Raw genomic sequence first — 16,787 nt, forward strand, 5'->3', positions numbered from 1 at the left:
GGTTGGCAAACTTTTGAGATGGAACATACCCGAAGGGCTGCATGTGGCTCGCGAGCTGCAGTTTGCCGACCCCTGCTCTAGCTTATCAGCTTGTATGTAAGGTAAAACTTCCAGACTCCGACACTATTATTACACTTAGATATTTAAATCAGGAGAGCTAATGCCTTCCCATTATAAATTTCAAAGGAACAAAATATCCTTTTTGAATTTCCTTGTGGAGATGATAACATCTGTATCACAGGACTACTATGAGAACAAAATAAGAAAATGTAGAGCACACGTGGGATATAAAAAACATTCAACAATTTTAATTGGACCCCGGCACACCCAGGCACTCATCCCCCAACACACACATACAATGAACCAGACAGGGAGCAGTATCTGTCTCCAAGACAGCAGAGTCCACCCTTAAGACAAGGGATGAAATAGTCTCATATACCAATTTCTGACATTTGCATAACACTGCACTGATGAAAGAGTTTCCACCCGTATTATCTCATTTAATCCCTACACAGAAACCAAGGTTCAAAGAGGTCAGTTCTTGCAGAATCAGTCTGGAAGACAGCCACACGACAGACGCCCAGGGATGTGGGCTGGGGAAGCACTGCTGGAATGCAGCTATGATGTTGGTCTCGAGCACGACTGTGTCCTGAAGGTGCTTTCTTTGTCCAGGTAAGCCCAGGGAGCTCTCCTCAAGACAGGGCCTCCCGAGGAATAACAGGACCACTGGAGAAATGGCTGGAAACCACGTGATAGAAAGATGTGTTTTATTGGGGTATTCTGATTGTTTTTAAACAGAAAATTGGGAAAGGCCTTAACATCAGAGGCTATCCTGTCCTGGATGAATTTGGACTTGGTCCCTTTGGGTCCTTGGAGGCTTCCGCTTTGTCTGTAGGCGTTGGGGTCTTTGGTCCCGTGAAAGTTTCACTTGAGGGTCTTGCTAAGGTTGGAGAAGCCAATGCCAACACATGTCATCAGCACTTTATCCCCACCCTTAAGTTCTTCACCACCTGGCTTGGTTTCAACTTTAAACATAATCTGGAAAAAGCTCTTCAAGTGCCGCAAAAATTCTATCCTAAAAAGGAAAAAGGAGGAAGGAATGAAAGAGGAAATCGATTTAAAAACAAACAAAAAAAGTTCTCCTCCCACCTAGAACCCAAGCTTTTTAATTTCCCAGATCAAGAAGAATGGCCAAAATCAAGAAATTTTCATCAAATCTCATTACATTATATTTATTTATAGCCTGCCAATTTCCAGGGGATTTAGACAGCTTGGAGATGCACAAAACAGAAGAATGAATGAGTGAATGAATGAATGAATGAATGAATGTCAGAGGTTAGTCTTGTCCTACACACTTGTTACAGTGGACATGAACACGGCGTTAATACTTGAGTGGCTCCTGCAAAGACAGAGACACGTACTGTCGTGATTCACAGCATCATGAGGTAAAACCAAGCGGAATGACTGCTGTTGATGCCAAAATAGAGATGTCTTCTCTCTTCATTCCTCAGTCTCAACATCCTCCTTCCATTCATTTACCAAACATGGAGTGAATGCCTATAATGTGCCTGGCAGTGTTCTTGGAGACAGATGTTGCAGTCAACTGAAAATCCCTTCTCCGGCCAGCCGAGTGGCTCAGTTGGTTAAGAACTCGCTCAAGAGTTTGAGCTCTGAGCAACGGGGTCGCCAGTTTGATTCCCGGCCTGAGCTGAGCAGCCACTGAGCTGCCAACAGGTGGCAGGATGGCTCAGCTAAAAAAAAAAAAAAAAAAAGTCCCTTCTGACGTGGTGTTTTCAATCAAGTGGGGCAAGACAAGAGAAGTTAAATATCCTTGAAAAGGGAAATGTAAATAAAGTAAACAAGGCAGATGGGGAGGAAATGTGGATCTAACAATATCTGTGTGTATATGGCAGGAGGCACTCTTCAATAAGGTGGTCAGCGAAGGGCTCACAGTAAACATGGTGAGAAGTTTCATGTGGCTATTTCTTGTCATCTTCCTTAAGACAGAGCGATGGTTTCACCCCAAGAATACCTTGGGAACAGCAATTCTGGGGAAGGACCACGGGATGGGTATGCAGGCCTCTACTTGTGTGGCCTAAAACATTCAGCAATGACTCACCTACAGGTTCCTGAAGGTTCTAGTCAACTGGCAACTAACAGGGAGGAAATGTCCATATGGAAGAGCCCAGAATCATAGGCCACATGCAAAGATATCCTCTCCCCACCCCTTTCCAAGCCCTGTCTCCCCAGTGAAAAGGGGCGAGAAATCGATTGTTCACAAGCACTCCTGGTGATTTTTATCAGGCAGGTTTCAAAAATGCTGGTTTAGTTAAGAACAGATGGACTACATATCTGAAATAAAGAATTCCAGCAACCTCGTGTTGTGCTCCCTCCCAATCGAACCATCCAAACTCCCTACCCCAGCCAGATGGCTCTCAGCTCTGACTGAACATGGGATAACTGAGCTTTCAAAATACTGACCCTATGGGCCCGCCGAGTGGCTCAGTTGGTTAAGAGCTCACACAAGAGTGAGAGCTCTGAGCAACAACGGTTCGATGCCTGGCCCGAGCTGAGTTGCCGCTGAGCTGCCAACAGGCGGCAGGATGGCTCAGCTAAAAAAAAAAAAAAACAAAAAACAAAATACTGACCCTAACATGCAGATCAATGGAACAGAATTGAGAGTCAAGAAATCAATCCACTCACTTGTGGTCCACTGATTTTCAAAAAGGGTGCCAAGATAACAGGGAAAGAATAATATTCTCAATGAATGGTGCAGGAACAACTTCACATGCAAAACAATGAGGTTGGACCCTTTCATCACATTATACACAAAATCAACTCAAAATGGATCAAAGACCTGCATGTAAGAGCTAAAACTATGAAACTCACAGAAGAAAACAGGAGTAAATCTTCATGATCTTGGGCTAGGCAATGGTTTCTTGAATACACCACCAAAAGCGTAATGATAAAAAATAAATAAATAAATATAGGGCTGGCCGAGTGGCTCAGTTGATTAAGAGCTCACTCAAGAGTGCGAGCTCTGGGGCCGGCCGAGTAGCTCATTGGTTAAGAGCTGGCTTGGGACGCCAGAGGGCCCCAGTTCAGATCCCATATATGAGGGCCAGTGACACTGCCCTCTACAGCTAAGATGCTGAACAATAGCTCACCCTGGAGCTGGGCTGCTGTGAGTCGCCAGCGACGACAAAGGCAGCAGCCCCTGCTGCAGTGGGTTGCCATGGGCTACCGTGTGTAGCCAGCAGCCAGCGTGAGTGGCCAGCAGCCAGCGTGAGCGGCCGTCCAGAAGCCGGCGACTGATCTGCCTCGCCCGGGGAAGAGCGCAATGATGGTGCCAACTTGTGCCAGTGAAGCAACGTCCTCCACAACTAGACTGAAGAACAAAACGACAGCAACTTGTCTGTTCCCCTTCCCCCAATTCCCCAATAAAAATCTTAAAAAAAAAAAAAAAGTGCGAGCTCTGAACAACAGCGGTTTGATGCCTGGCCTGAGCTGCGCTGCTGCTGAGCTGCCAACTGGTGGCAGGATGGCTCAGCTAAAAATAATAAAATAAATAAATAAATTGGACTGCATCAAAATTGAAATCTTTTGTGGACACTGTCAAGAAAGTGAAAATACAACTCCCAGAATGGGAGAAAATATTGGCAAACCATATATCTGATAAGGATCTAATATCTAGAATATATATATTATAGAACTCTTACAACTCCGTAATAAAAAAAATAACCCAAATTAAAAATGGACTAAGGATCTGAATAGACATTTCTCCAAAGAAGATATACATACGGCCAAGAGCACATGAAAAGATGTTCAACATCATTAGTCACTAGGGAAGTGAAAATCAAAACCACTGAGATACCACTTGACACCCAATAGAATGGCTCCAATCAAAAAGACACATAATAACAAATGTGTGGGTCAGGGTGTGGAGAAATCCGAACTCTTACACACTGCTGGTAGAAATTGTCACCACCGTGGAAAACAGTCTGGCAGTTCCTCAAAATGTTCAACAAGGAGCTACCATATGATCCAGCAATTCCACTCTTTCGTGTATGTACAACAAGAGAAACGAAAAACTATACCCACACAAAAACTTGTAAACAAATGTTCATAGCAGCATTATTCACAAAAGTCAAAGTAGAAACAACCCAAATGCCCATCAACAGATGAATAAACAAAATGTGGTGTATTCATACAATGGAATACTATTCAGCCATAAAAAGGAATGAAGTACTGACATATGCCACAACACGGATGAACCCTGAAAACATTATGCTAAGTGAGTGAAGGCAGTCACCTAGGAGCTCATATTGTATGAGTCTATTTACATGAAATGGACAGAACAGGCACATCCAGCATAGAGGCAGAAAGCAGATTAGTGGTTGCCTGGGCTGAGGCGAGTGGGAGGAATGGTGAACAACCATGAATGGGCAGAGGGTTTCTTTCCCGGGTGGTGAGACTGTTCTAAAATTAGACTGTAGTTCTGTTTACACAACTTTTGGATTCTACTAAAAACCATTGAACTGTACGCTTTAATGGGTAAACTGTGTGACATATGAATTATATCTCAATACAGCTGCTCAAAATAAATAAATGCATATATATTTGTGAAGTTAAAGTACCAATCCTGCCTCTCACCCTCATACAGTATATACCAAGCTAAGTGTTAAGCTTACTGAAATGAGTTCCCCACCCACTCCTGTCTCTGTCCTAGATGATCTAGTTAAAGGAGAGAAAGGCAAGCAGGAGAAAAGGACACCTGAACAATCCCTCACCTGTCTGGCTCATGACGGCATGTTAGGGGCTAAGAGATGAAACAGGAACTGCCCTGGACAGTAGGCATTCTGATGACTGCTGCATACCAACAGAAAAATTCCTCACTCCTTTACTCTCTCTTCCATTTACAATTATGCTACTTCATCTCCATCATTAAAATAACACCCCCTTTGTCAACTCTTCTCCCTGGCCAATAAGCCCTCTACATTCTCGGCTCTGTTTAGTGTCTAATTAAATGCTTATGTGTAGTTGTCTCACAACTGCCCCTCCCACCTTGGTGAATTATATAAGCACCTCAAGGACAATGACCTTATCTGTCATCAAAACTCATGATACCTGCTAGGCACCTATATAAGGCATTCAATAATGAGGCACAGAACAGAATTTAGGAGTTAGAGCTAATTTTGAGAAATGACTTCAACATCCTTAGCAATTAAGGGAAGTCAATTCTTCCCCTGCTGGCTTTCCTGTCTTACTAACCAATTGACATTTTCAGTTCTTTGCTCTCCACCCAGCCTCACAATCTCCCCCACCCTGTCCTAGGAAAAAAGAAAACAAACACGCTAAACCCATAGATAAACAGTGCACATCTGTGAGCCAAGCATCCAGCTGGCAGCAATGCAGAACAAGCCAGACATCTCACCCACTCGCCTGGGTTCTAAGGAGCAAACAGCTTGTTCTCTCCTTGGCTGCTGCCTCGGCTCTAACACAGGCCTGTTCCCAGTGCCTTCCAAGCCCACTTCGCTCTGAATCGTCCAACTGTGCTAGAAAAACCAGACACCCTCCTAGCTGGCAGAACTCCTAGGAGGCCTCAGCTTGCTTCTGATCTCTTGGAGAAGGATAGGAGAAACACAGGTTTGAGTGTACAGGCCTACAAATTTGCAACCTTGGGGTATTTGTAGCCTTTGGAATGGTTAGAAAAAGCAGAGTCGGTTCCCCTTGTTACATAATGTTCTGCCAACCCCTCAGCCTGAGGAAGGCTGTAAGGGACTGGCTTAAGGGATGTTTCAGAATGTCCTCCCAGCTCCAGCCCCATTCTCCCCATCGCCTGGAGCTGGCCTATCAAAGAGCAAACATGCTCAGAAGCTGAGAAATAACCACAGACAATATTAAATCCTAACAGTCTCTTTAAGAAAATGAAAACAAAGCAGAATATGCTCGCCCACAGCTACATGCAGTTGAAGAGTCACGTCCGGTGCTGATCCACATCCCTCTCCACAGCCCCGGGGCTCTGCATGGCTGCAGCCACACGCAAGCCCCACGAGGCCCCGCCTCCTGGGTGCAGAACACTTCCCTGTTCTCGCTCCCAAACACCACACTGTAGATCCACACTTCCTAGACACAGCCACGTGGTCACACAGCCAGGCAAGAGCCACAGCATGCTAAGAGCAGCGCCGCCCCTTCACAGGTGACCAGGGTCACTGGCAGCTTTTCAGACTAACCATTTTAGGGAACTGGGACTGTGCAACTCCCATGTAAAAGGACTCAGAGGATTGTATCTGCAGTAAACTTTATTTTTCTGAACGAAGTCATTTATTTTCCACACACACACAAAAAAACAAAACACCAAACCAATAACCTACTTTCCATAAAAGCCTCCAGTCCATCTGATAAGTAAGTTTCGGAGAAGTAAGTTTCAGAGAATCCTAGAACACAGGGATAGTTTTTCCTGTGTTATCTTCCACCAGCACCACTGGTCAACAGGTGACAGCCATTGGGCTCACAGTCATCTGCCCATTGAATCCCAACTGTCCAGGACTTGCCAGCTTGCCCGGCACTGCCCCTTAAAACGTAGCCCCTCTCACCCAGGTCCCTCTTCTGACTCCTGCTAGAGTCGGGGTGAAAGCAATCACGGGTGTGCTCTCTCTGGCAGCTCCTTAAGTACAAACCGCAACACAAGGTCCTGGCTCCTGCTCCACCAAACCACTTGGATATTGGGGTTACCTACTTCTCAGGTCTAAGGGGTTGCTCTGGAAGTTGAGGGGATGGGAGATCTGGGGGTGAGAAGAGAATCTGCTGGCTGGGGCCCCCTGTAGTGATTACACCACAGCTTTGAAATATACTGGCAGCGCTTGTTCTACCAAATAGCGGCTTTCCCAAAGCCCAGGTGGCCTCTGCTCTAAGAACGAAGTTACTAAATTCAGTTATAAAGGCATAAGGAAACAGAGCCAGGATGGCCGTGCTGTTGGGAGATGTGGGTCCCAAGCCACGCTGGGCTAAGGACTCATGATGAGCAGACCCCTGGCCTCTCTTTTCATCTGGAAACTAAAGCTATCCCTTGCTTTTACCATATGCCAAACATGTTCTGGGGGTGCAAACAGCTTAAAAAAGGGGACAGGGCTTTGCTGCATTAAATGCAACTAAATCACAGGTAAGGTGGAGTGGTATCGTGCCAGCTCAGGACAGCAGTTCAACAACTGGACCCGAATAGCAAGGCTTGGCCAGAAGTCCCCCGCTTTCCTGCATTATCTCGTTTGATCTTGACATTGCTGTGCTAAGTGAGCCAAGAACCCCCAATCAGTCAATGTTTAACAGGGACACTGGGCTCTCGCTCCCCAGCACTTCCCAAGTAGCAGAACGAGGTCATCTATTAAAGTTAGAAAAAAACGAAGCGGCATGGTTTATTTTAGGCCTCCGACTAAAGATAGGAGATCATTTTACAGCAGAATTTGAAATGGGGGCTCTGACAAGATGTGGCATGGCACCCTGCCTCAGGCAGGGAGGAGGCGCTTCTGAGTCCAACACTATGGAAAGAATGCCAGTTCTTACATAAGAACACAGTGGGTCAGGGAAGCACGGACTCTGGCCGACACTGTCTGGGTCTGAGCCCCACGTGCTGACTGTGTGACTCTGGGCACATGACTTGACCTCTCTTTGCCTCAGTCCCCTCACCTGCAAAATGGAGCGTGCAGCAGTACTCGCCTTCAGCACCCTCATAGGCTTATTATGAGAACTTTATGAGTTCATATTTGGAAAGCACTTAAAACATCTGGCCAACAGTAAACATACTGTTTGTTAAATAAACACCTACCTTACAGAATTCTTGGGAACAGTAAATAAGATGTGTGTAGTCCGTTTAGCAACACGACTGCAGGAAGTTAGTCATAATTTAAAAATTAATGGATATAGATTTATAGATAGCTGAGCAAACAATTTACAAGTGACTTCAGGCCTGAAATTGCCCAAAGCCAAGTTTATTGGGCCTCCTGGTGTTCGAAGTGACCTTAATGGGAGACTGGATCTCCAGACTGGGGCAGGGCAAGGGGGTGTCTGGGTGGGGACGGTGGTGTCCAGCACTGACTGAGGTCCGCTGGGAGCCCTGCACTGCTGGGAGCACTGAGTACCTGACCCCATTTAAGCCTTACTCCATCTCCACAAGCCCATGACTTCAGGACCATTCCCCTCCTCTACAGATGACACCAAGGCTCAGAGATGCTAAATACCTATCCATGGTCTCCCGGTAGCCTGGGGTAGACCACCACTGAAATCAAATAGGTTGGACTCCAACACCCATATACTAAGAAAACGCAGAAAACTCTGGGAACCACAGTCTCCAATCAAACTTCTGAAGGTGCTAATTAAGATGATCATAGATACATGTTTTCTTCCTGTTAATATTACTTCTAATTAAAGTATAAATCCTCATTAAGCTATAATATTAAGCTTTTTGAGGAGAAGGTGGAACCACTATCGCCAACTGTAAAATGCCTAAAACTCAACAAATTGAACAGAAATAGATTCTACACATACCAGCACACTATCCAATAGTATTTTATTCTACTGGAAAAAAAAATCTCTCTGGTCTTCCCAAAGAATTTCACACATATAGACTTACTTTCTCAAGTACCACAGAAAACCATCAGCAACAATCTCCTGAAGTAAGACAGAGGAAAGAAGAAAAGGAAGAAAACGAAGACCTTTATTTTCCAGAAAGGGTTTAAAAGCAACCCTGCAAGAAAAAACATCCCCCTTCATCCCAGGGCTCTGTAAATAGATATTTAAAAAGCTACTTATACAAATCAGAATGAGCAAACTGCCAGAAGAAATACATTTCTTTAAACCAAGGAGGGTCTTGTTTCTGGTTTTCTTGAGAAATTTGAGGTTTCAGAAACAGATTTTTATAACTTTAACTGCACGTGAAAATAAGTGATAGTTTGGTCCCCAAAACTCTTGAACCCAACTAGGATAAACTGTTCCCCCACTGTGATTATACTGACCATAGATTCTGTGTTTTCACACTAAACTGTACACACAAATATGATGTTAAGTTTGTCTAAAGGGACCCTGAAGGGACCTTTCTTTCTTGTCACCTTTGCCCTTCATCACTTTGGGCCACTGGAGCCTCCCACGATGATAAAAGGGTAACAAGGGTCCCAAACAGATAACATTTTCAAAAATAAACTCCTTACCACCCCCTCCCTCCAACCTTTTCTAGCTTACCAAAAAGAAAGGAGGCTACTCTTTCCCACCCCTTGGCGGTCCCTCTTGCCCGAAACCCTGGGAGGCAGGTAATCCAGAGGAAGAATGTCCTGCAATCCCCAAATCTCGAAACATAATTTTGTAATTTGTCCCCACTCCTGTAAAGCTTGATTCAGAGCAGACCACTTTGTTTTCCTAGATGGAATCATTTTAGGCAAGGTTTCTGGAAGACAAGACACTGCAATTAATGTTTGGTGAAGGGGTATGTAGGGGGAGGACATAGGAACTTTTAAAAATGTCCAGTCACATCTTGACCATCTATCTCCACAGGGGCTGCTGACCTGAAAAAATTATAAAGGCCCTGTAGCCCAAATGAAAGAGAAAAAAAAAAATCTCTAAAAAAAAAGTGTGAAGGAAAAATAAAAATATACATTCCATTTTTCACACAATGTTCTGCCAAGCCCCGTGCCGCACAACCACACGCATTTCTAGACACTTCATGCTGTATGAGCACTCAGGCCTCCTGCTGCCCTGAAGCAGAGGCTGGGAACGCAGCAGCAATGAGACAGCTGAGAGGCTGAAGGGAGCCGTGGTGGTCAGAGCTGTCAGCCAGCAAACTCTCTACAGGAAGCGAATCTCTGCATTTTTAGGGTGCTATGCTCCCAGCCCTCACCTCCTCTCCAAATGCCTGAACTACAGAGTCTATTTTAGCAATGCTGATTCCTGATCTGAGCATGCCATTTAGGATTACTCAATTTCAGGTTTCCTGTCCTGTGAAATACTATACACAAGTTATCATCAGATAATGTGGTCCTCACCAAGTTTCCTGCTTATCACTCTTCCCCCACTGCGAACAGAATGTATTCTCTTGCATTTCCTTGTCCAAAAAAAAACCTCCCACCACCAAGTCAAAAAAAAAAAAAAAAGCCTCCAAAAGAATCTCTTTCAAGCTCCTGGTCTTCAAGTCCCCCTCAAGCCATGGTCCAAGGGTACAAGGCCCCCTCAGCAATGCTCGCCCCGTTCTCAATGTGATGGCACCACCATTCTTCAGTTATCACAGTACTGTACCTTTCAGATATACAGCATCGGTACCATGATAACCGAAAAAGGACAGTTCAGTCTCATATCTACCTTAGCATTTCCTCCCACACAAGGAACACCCACCCACCTCCCCACCCACAGATGGCCATGTTATTATCTCAAGCATATAAGCACATGTCCACACACCCAGATGCAAGTGCTCAAACAGGATGCTTATAGCAACCTCGTTTACTATCAATGGGAAGTGCTTCTTTCACTGCGCTGTTAGTAACTCGTCTTCTGATGAGCTGCTCTTTTTGGAGAGTGTTTCATTTAATATCTCAGCAGTCAACTTCTGATAACATCCAATGGCCTCGACTTCACTTTTACAATTTCCCTACTTGTCCAGTGGCATTACTGTGGACTTTGCCTCTTTCTTCATCTTTCTAGCCAATTCACACCCTATCACCTAGGATAAAAAGATAGTCCTGTTTGCCACAGCTAAGGGAAGAGAGGAGTTAACAAAACTGACAACAAAATCCAAGCTATAGCAGAACCAGGAGCTTACCACCAAAATGGAAAAAAATCGAAAGCATAGACAAAAGAACTGTCCAATATATCACACAACTTTAATGACACGGGAGCGATGAAACCACAGGAGAGAAAGAAAAACAAAATCCTTGTTAAAACACTGTGTTTTTATGAGTGACAACCTCTAGCTCGTTTAAGGATCAGTACAAGCAGGTGCGCATGGTGGTGGCTATGCACAGTATTGCACGTTGGTCATTTAATGCACTTGGGAGGTGAGACAGGACAGCATAACGAGACTGAAGAAAACAACTCACGTGTAGGGAGAGAGCGGTCCTAGCAGAACTTTGGACACGTCCTGCTGTCCAAGGGTCATAAGCAACAGAGCCAGGCTTTGGTTGGTCGAGTCCACACATCCACCCTATAAATACAAACACTTGAAAGATTAATTGTTGTATCAATCAGAAAATGGAAAACCAAGGAAACAGTCACATGTATATAATAAAATAACACGGGTCTTTTTTTTTTTTAAGATTTTATTGGGGAATTGGGGGACGGGAACAGTGCTGGGGAACTGGGGAAGGGGACCAGTCAAGCCGCTGCTCTTCAATCTTCGTTGTGGAGGGCGCCAGTCGCCATTTGGCTTCCTGTCAGCAGCTCATGGCCTCTAAGCTCAAGGTGCTGTGTTACAATCTTAGTTGCGGGTGGGCATAGCCACCAACCCAGGAGGGAGTCGAACCAGTAACCTTGTTGTTAAGAGCGCACGCTCTATCCACTGAGCCATCTGGGCAGCAGCTCAGCTCAAGGTGCCGAGTTAAGCCTTAGTTGCGGGTGGACGTAGCCCACCATCAAACAGGCAATCTTGTTGTTACACCAGCTGAGCCATCCCGCCACCCACTGGCAGCTCAGCTCGGGCGCAGCATCACTGGCCCATGTGGGAATCGAACTAGCAGCCCCATTGCTCAGCGCTCGCACTCCTAAGCCAACTCTCAACCAACTGAGCCACTCAGCCGGCCCAACACGGGTCTTTTAAGAGTAATCTTTATATCCATTAACTTCAGGAGGTTAAACTAACAGTTAACCAACACAATTGTATTAGCTGAGACTATCAGATTAAATGGACATCAAGTTGGTTAAGGTGTGTCTTGAGAAAAAACCTTCCCTTGGTAATTAAAGCAGCAGCAGGACACATAAGCAAACAAGCATAATCAGTTCTAGGAAATGTATAATTAATTAACAAGGGTGAAGTAAATGCTGCTTTTACTTACTTAATCTGAACATCAGTCAATCTGACATAAAAGGGCCTTTACCTTTCAAGGTTTTTCCCTCTATCACTCGTCAGCCACACTCAGAAACATCTTGCCACATTACATTACTTTCTCCTCTTTATCTCTTCCTGTGTGCCTTAAAACTAAAGAACTGTCCATTTCTATTCCTTACGCTCTTTCTTCCCTAATTTCCTTCCTTTTTTCTCCCAAGTCAATAAGGAGAACAGAATTCTTTTCACAAACTTTCTCCTGAGGTACAACTGCTTTGGTTGCCTTTCTTCTTTTATTCTTGAATTTCTTGATCATTTTAACCATTTCGCTTCTGCTAGATCTGTGTATTACTGCTGTTTACGTTTGTGCCTTTAAACAAGTCTTTATTTCTGAGATAACTCTATTTAACAGAATTCAAACTGACATTGTACATAGTGAAAGCAGGATGACCTTGAATTTCTACATATTTTGTACAAGTCATAAAAAAAACCCAGTTTCTGACCAAGGCACATCACTGTCCAAGGTTAGACTCTCCCCGACTTTGAACAGAACAGGTGGCCACCCACTGCTATTCATGTGGGTACACTTCTCTCTTTTTAAATGCATGTAGGGTAGGTAACAAATCAGTTCTTAGGCAGACACTCTTTGCTGTTAGACTTCATTTATGACAATGGAGTAAGAAAACAGGGGCCTTATCCTACTGCTATGCTAGCCTTTATGAAAATCTATTGCTCTTCCTAAACTACCTGAGTTAATATTTACCTCACTTAGCAAATGTTAGGACAAGAAGAGTTATTGTATATATATTTCCATCCAAAGAGGAAAACCTGACCCACAGAGAATGTGAGGACCAATAAACTAATTCTGGTTTACAGAGTTTGTTCCCTTTCATAAAACTGTCTAAAATTGAGCTGTTCTCTTCAGGCTCTGCTTCCTATCACTATTCCACCAATGTTGCTATTCCACCATTCTCAATTAATTTTTATTATGCATCAGACCAATATTTTAGTGCAATAAGTATGTTAGGGTCTGTGTACAGGACACCATGGAGGAATGATGAGGCCACCCCCACAGCAGATGCAACCCTTGTACCATGTTGCTTCAATCTCACTGCAAAGAGATACGGGCAGGAATCAGAAACAGTTCAAGGTGAAGCCAAAACTATGCAGCGGCCGAGGGCTGTGGAAACTAGGACTGGCGAGGCGGGTGGGGAAGAGGCTGTCACTCACCTGGCAGGGAGGGAGGCTTTGGGAGGTGGGGACTTGAACTGGCCCTGGAGGGCTGAGCAGGGTTTGGAGGGAAGAGCAGGAGGATGGGGGCAATATGACCCAGGGCTAGTGAGGAACAGCTCGGAGGCCAGCCTGAAAGTGGCAGCATGTTATCTGCGGAGAAGTATGTGAAACTGCAGGGAGAAGGTGGAGCAGACAGGCTGAGAGCTTTTCTGAGTAAAGGGCTTTGACTTTACCTTGGGAAAGGGAGAAGCTAGTGAAGGTCTTTGAGCACAGGGGTAAAAAGGTCAGATCAGTGTATTAGGGGGAGATTTAGACTGAAGATGTTGGAGAGGATTTGGAAAGGACTTCTCATCTGCAAGTGGGGAGAGCTAGCACACATAATAGGCATGGGGGGGGGGGGAATGGGCAGAGGGTGGTGGATGAAGGTAGAAAAAAAAAAAAAAATAGGAAAGGGCAGTTCCAGAAAGCCTGGAACAGAATCGAGAGGATTTGGTAACTGGTGAGATATAAATAGAACAAGAGGGATTAGATCAGAGGATTAAAATTCTGGTAAAAATAAACAGGGCCTTCAAAGGGAATGAATTTTTATTACTCATTTAAATCATGTCACATCACAGATCTATAAAGAATTATTCACAAAAACATGAGGCATTTCATCCTTTGAACAACTGAAGATCACAGGCACACACAAAGGAAGTTTTCTTAATGATTAAAACAAACTTGGTACAGGCACCACGAAATGGTTTAAAGTAGAACTTAACTAGAATAAAGAAAAATAAAATAATCTAATCCAGGTTGCACATTTTCTCTCTTGTGGACTGGTGGGCTGTGCTTTCACCCTGAGGCCTATAATATGCTACTTACAGGGATATAAAACACACTCCAGTTGTGCCCGTGGGTTCCCTCTGGGCTCTTCCGTAATGTGATGCTTCCAATTCCCCCTGGTCTACTGGAAAGAGATGGAGGGATCCCCAGGGTCAGAGAGAGGGCCTGCCAGCCACCGCCACACCAAGGGAGAGAAACCTAAACAAGTCCCGAGGGCTTAGGAACGCACGTATCACAAGCACATTCTGGCCTCACAAAGGTCTAGATGACAAACTTCCTAAACTAAGTAAATGACAGGATAACCTCTTGATCATTTACTGCGAACTTTCAAATAAAATTTTAAAAAATCACTATATTAAGCATCAAACACTGGGCTGATTTAGCATCAAAAAGCTGAGCCAGACTGTGACTGCACAAAATCTTTAAGATACTTCCTCCTTCAGGATTTCATTTGATAGGATATTTCTTTCCTCCACTATTTCCCAGCTGAATTGTGAGTAGAGGGGATGGAATTACTCTACTAAAGACACAATTATAGGTCTTTTGTCTTCCATTTTAATTAGATGGACATTAAATAAAACCACTTAAGACTTGGACATTTTAATTAACTCTGAGACAATTCATTCTTACTTGTTCCACCTTGAAACCAATGAGGTATTTTCAAGGATGACTTGGATCACAGAAGCAGACTGTGGCATACACTGTTTCTTAGCGAGGCCTGTGTAGGGATCAATACCCACGACCTCAGGCATCACCCTACCACAGTGATTAATAAATTACGGCAGCAAAAGGAGAAATTAAAAAATAAAATCACCACTGTACCCCTGCTTTACTGGTTTTATTTCACTGGGCTTACATATGACCTTTGCTACTTCAAACAGGGCAAAACTTCCTTGGAGACTTCAGGAAAGAATCATAGAAATGTCTAATAACTGAGAATACACAGATAAATACAGAGATGAAAGGCTCTTCAGCTGAAGAAAAAAAGACAACTTACGAATATTATACACCACCCAAGAGCAAATCATCCAGAATACAGTTCTTGCTAGTGCTCAGTTCAAGAATGTGGGGCCTCACCTACACAGCAGAGAAATGACCATCCCTTGGAGCCTGTCCTAGATTCTGCATGTCAAGGAAAAGGTCTCACCTCTCTGACATGGAACCAAGGCAAAAGACAGTGCACAGCAACAGCAGTCTTGGAGCCAGGTTTGAGGCTCTCCTCTAACCAAGCATACAGGACTTCGAAGAAAGTCTTTGCAGGCAGCTTCACCTTCTTTCTCCTGCTACCATCTTTCCTTCCCTCTCAATTTCTTTCTTGCTTATTTTAGGTCACCTCAACTATTTTTGGGAAACAGAGTAAACGTGTATGTATGCATACGTGCGTGTTGCTCATATGAATCAACAGAGAAAAAACTGTGGCACCTGAGAGGACAGGTTGAGCCGTGTCCCACCAGCAGACCTGCAGATGCAAAATGGCAACAGAGGAAGTCTTGTCTTCAGCTTCGTGGCGCCTTTCTTTGATCTGTGTTCTCTTCTTTCCGAAGCCCTTGCCGTGCTCTGACACAGGCCTCCCTTCCCTAAACATTCTTCTATGTTCCAGAACACACTGCAAATCAAGCCTGGTGACACTATTTTCTATCTGAATCAATGGCCACACACAAATCCTGACTCCCAACTTCTCTTGAAAAACCTGACGACAATAAGCCCTCATTCCCACATGGCAACAACTGGGAGAGCTGAGCGAGGAGACAGTGCCTGCTTTGGTCAGGGCAATGTGTTTTCTTGAATTGGCCAGTCCCCACCTAACCTACTTCATTTTTTTACCTCCTCTCTGTTGTATGAATGTTCCAGTTCTTTCCTCTCCTAACTGTTAAAACTTACCTGCCCTATGTCCCAGTCCAGGGGGGCTGGATGTCTGCTCACTGACTAGTTTAGATAATCCATTAACCTAGTTCATGTTAAACTGTTTAATGGGTAGAAAGAGGTTAACTCCTTGGCTTAAGCTCTTGAAAGACAGTTGCTACAGAGTAAGAATGAGAGATAATGAACTGCTTCCTGATGGCTCCTCTCCCAGACCTGCAGAGGTGAGGACATACCCGATAGATTTCTTCCAGCAGCAGCTTGGCACAGTTCTGACCGAGGTCCTCTGGAAGCACCGCTGCTCCCTGGCCCTGGGGGTTGGAGGCCAGTTCAGCACTGAGGAAGGTGCCATTGGTGGTCTCAGCAACCAGGGACAACCCAAAGCCTGGAGACCTGGGGAGTCAAAGGCACAGACACTGAGTAGGGTTAATGAAGTGGGGCTCACATTCACCAGCAAAAGGAAAGAGAAGACAAACGTCTTTCTGACGGCATTCTGTCTGGTTACACCAAGCCTCATTACGGTTCCTTCTAGCTTACACTGGACATATACATTACTTCGTGAGGGCACACATGGCAGAACCAAGGAAGATGCAAGTTTGCACTGCTCTTCCTATTAGCCTATGGTTCCCTACCTTCTCCCACCCCTCCTACACTGTAAAAAATCCTATTATGAGAGTTTATAACAACATTAACAAGAGCTACCAGACATTGAGCATCTACTTTCTGCCAGTTTCTGCAGAGTAGATATAACGTCTCCATTTTACAAATGAGGAAATGGAGAGAGATTAATCAGCCTGCACCAAGTCCACACAGCCAGAATGTGACTGAGGTGTGTTCCAATCGCAGGTCTCCC

The 16,787-nt window shown here is 44.6% G+C and overlaps 1 protein-coding gene across 2 annotated transcripts in view; it reads right to left on the reverse strand.

The window, feature by feature from the left end:
- Positions 1 to 286: 286 nt before the first annotated feature.
- The window catches only part of RCL1 (RNA terminal phosphate cyclase like 1), a 53,718-nt gene continuing 37,217 nt past the window's right edge, over positions 287 to 16,787 (reverse strand). For both annotated transcript variants that reach the window (XM_019645910.1, XM_019645911.1), the window contains 3 exons: positions 16,171 to 16,327; positions 11,076 to 11,179; positions 287 to 1,075 (listed from right to left, as the gene is read on the reverse strand). In XM_019645910.1, coding sequence (XP_019501455.1) covers positions 925 to 1,075; positions 11,076 to 11,179; positions 16,171 to 16,327 — 412 coding nt within the window. In that variant the 3' untranslated portion in view covers positions 287 to 924. The remainder of the gene's footprint in view (positions 1,076 to 11,075; positions 11,180 to 16,170; positions 16,328 to 16,787) is intronic.

This window comes from Hipposideros armiger, unplaced genomic scaffold, assembly GCF_001890085.2.
Source record: "Hipposideros armiger isolate ML-2016 unplaced genomic scaffold, ASM189008v1 scaffold_95, whole genome shotgun sequence".
Taxonomy (NCBI): Eukaryota; Metazoa; Chordata; class Mammalia; order Chiroptera; family Hipposideridae; genus Hipposideros; species Hipposideros armiger.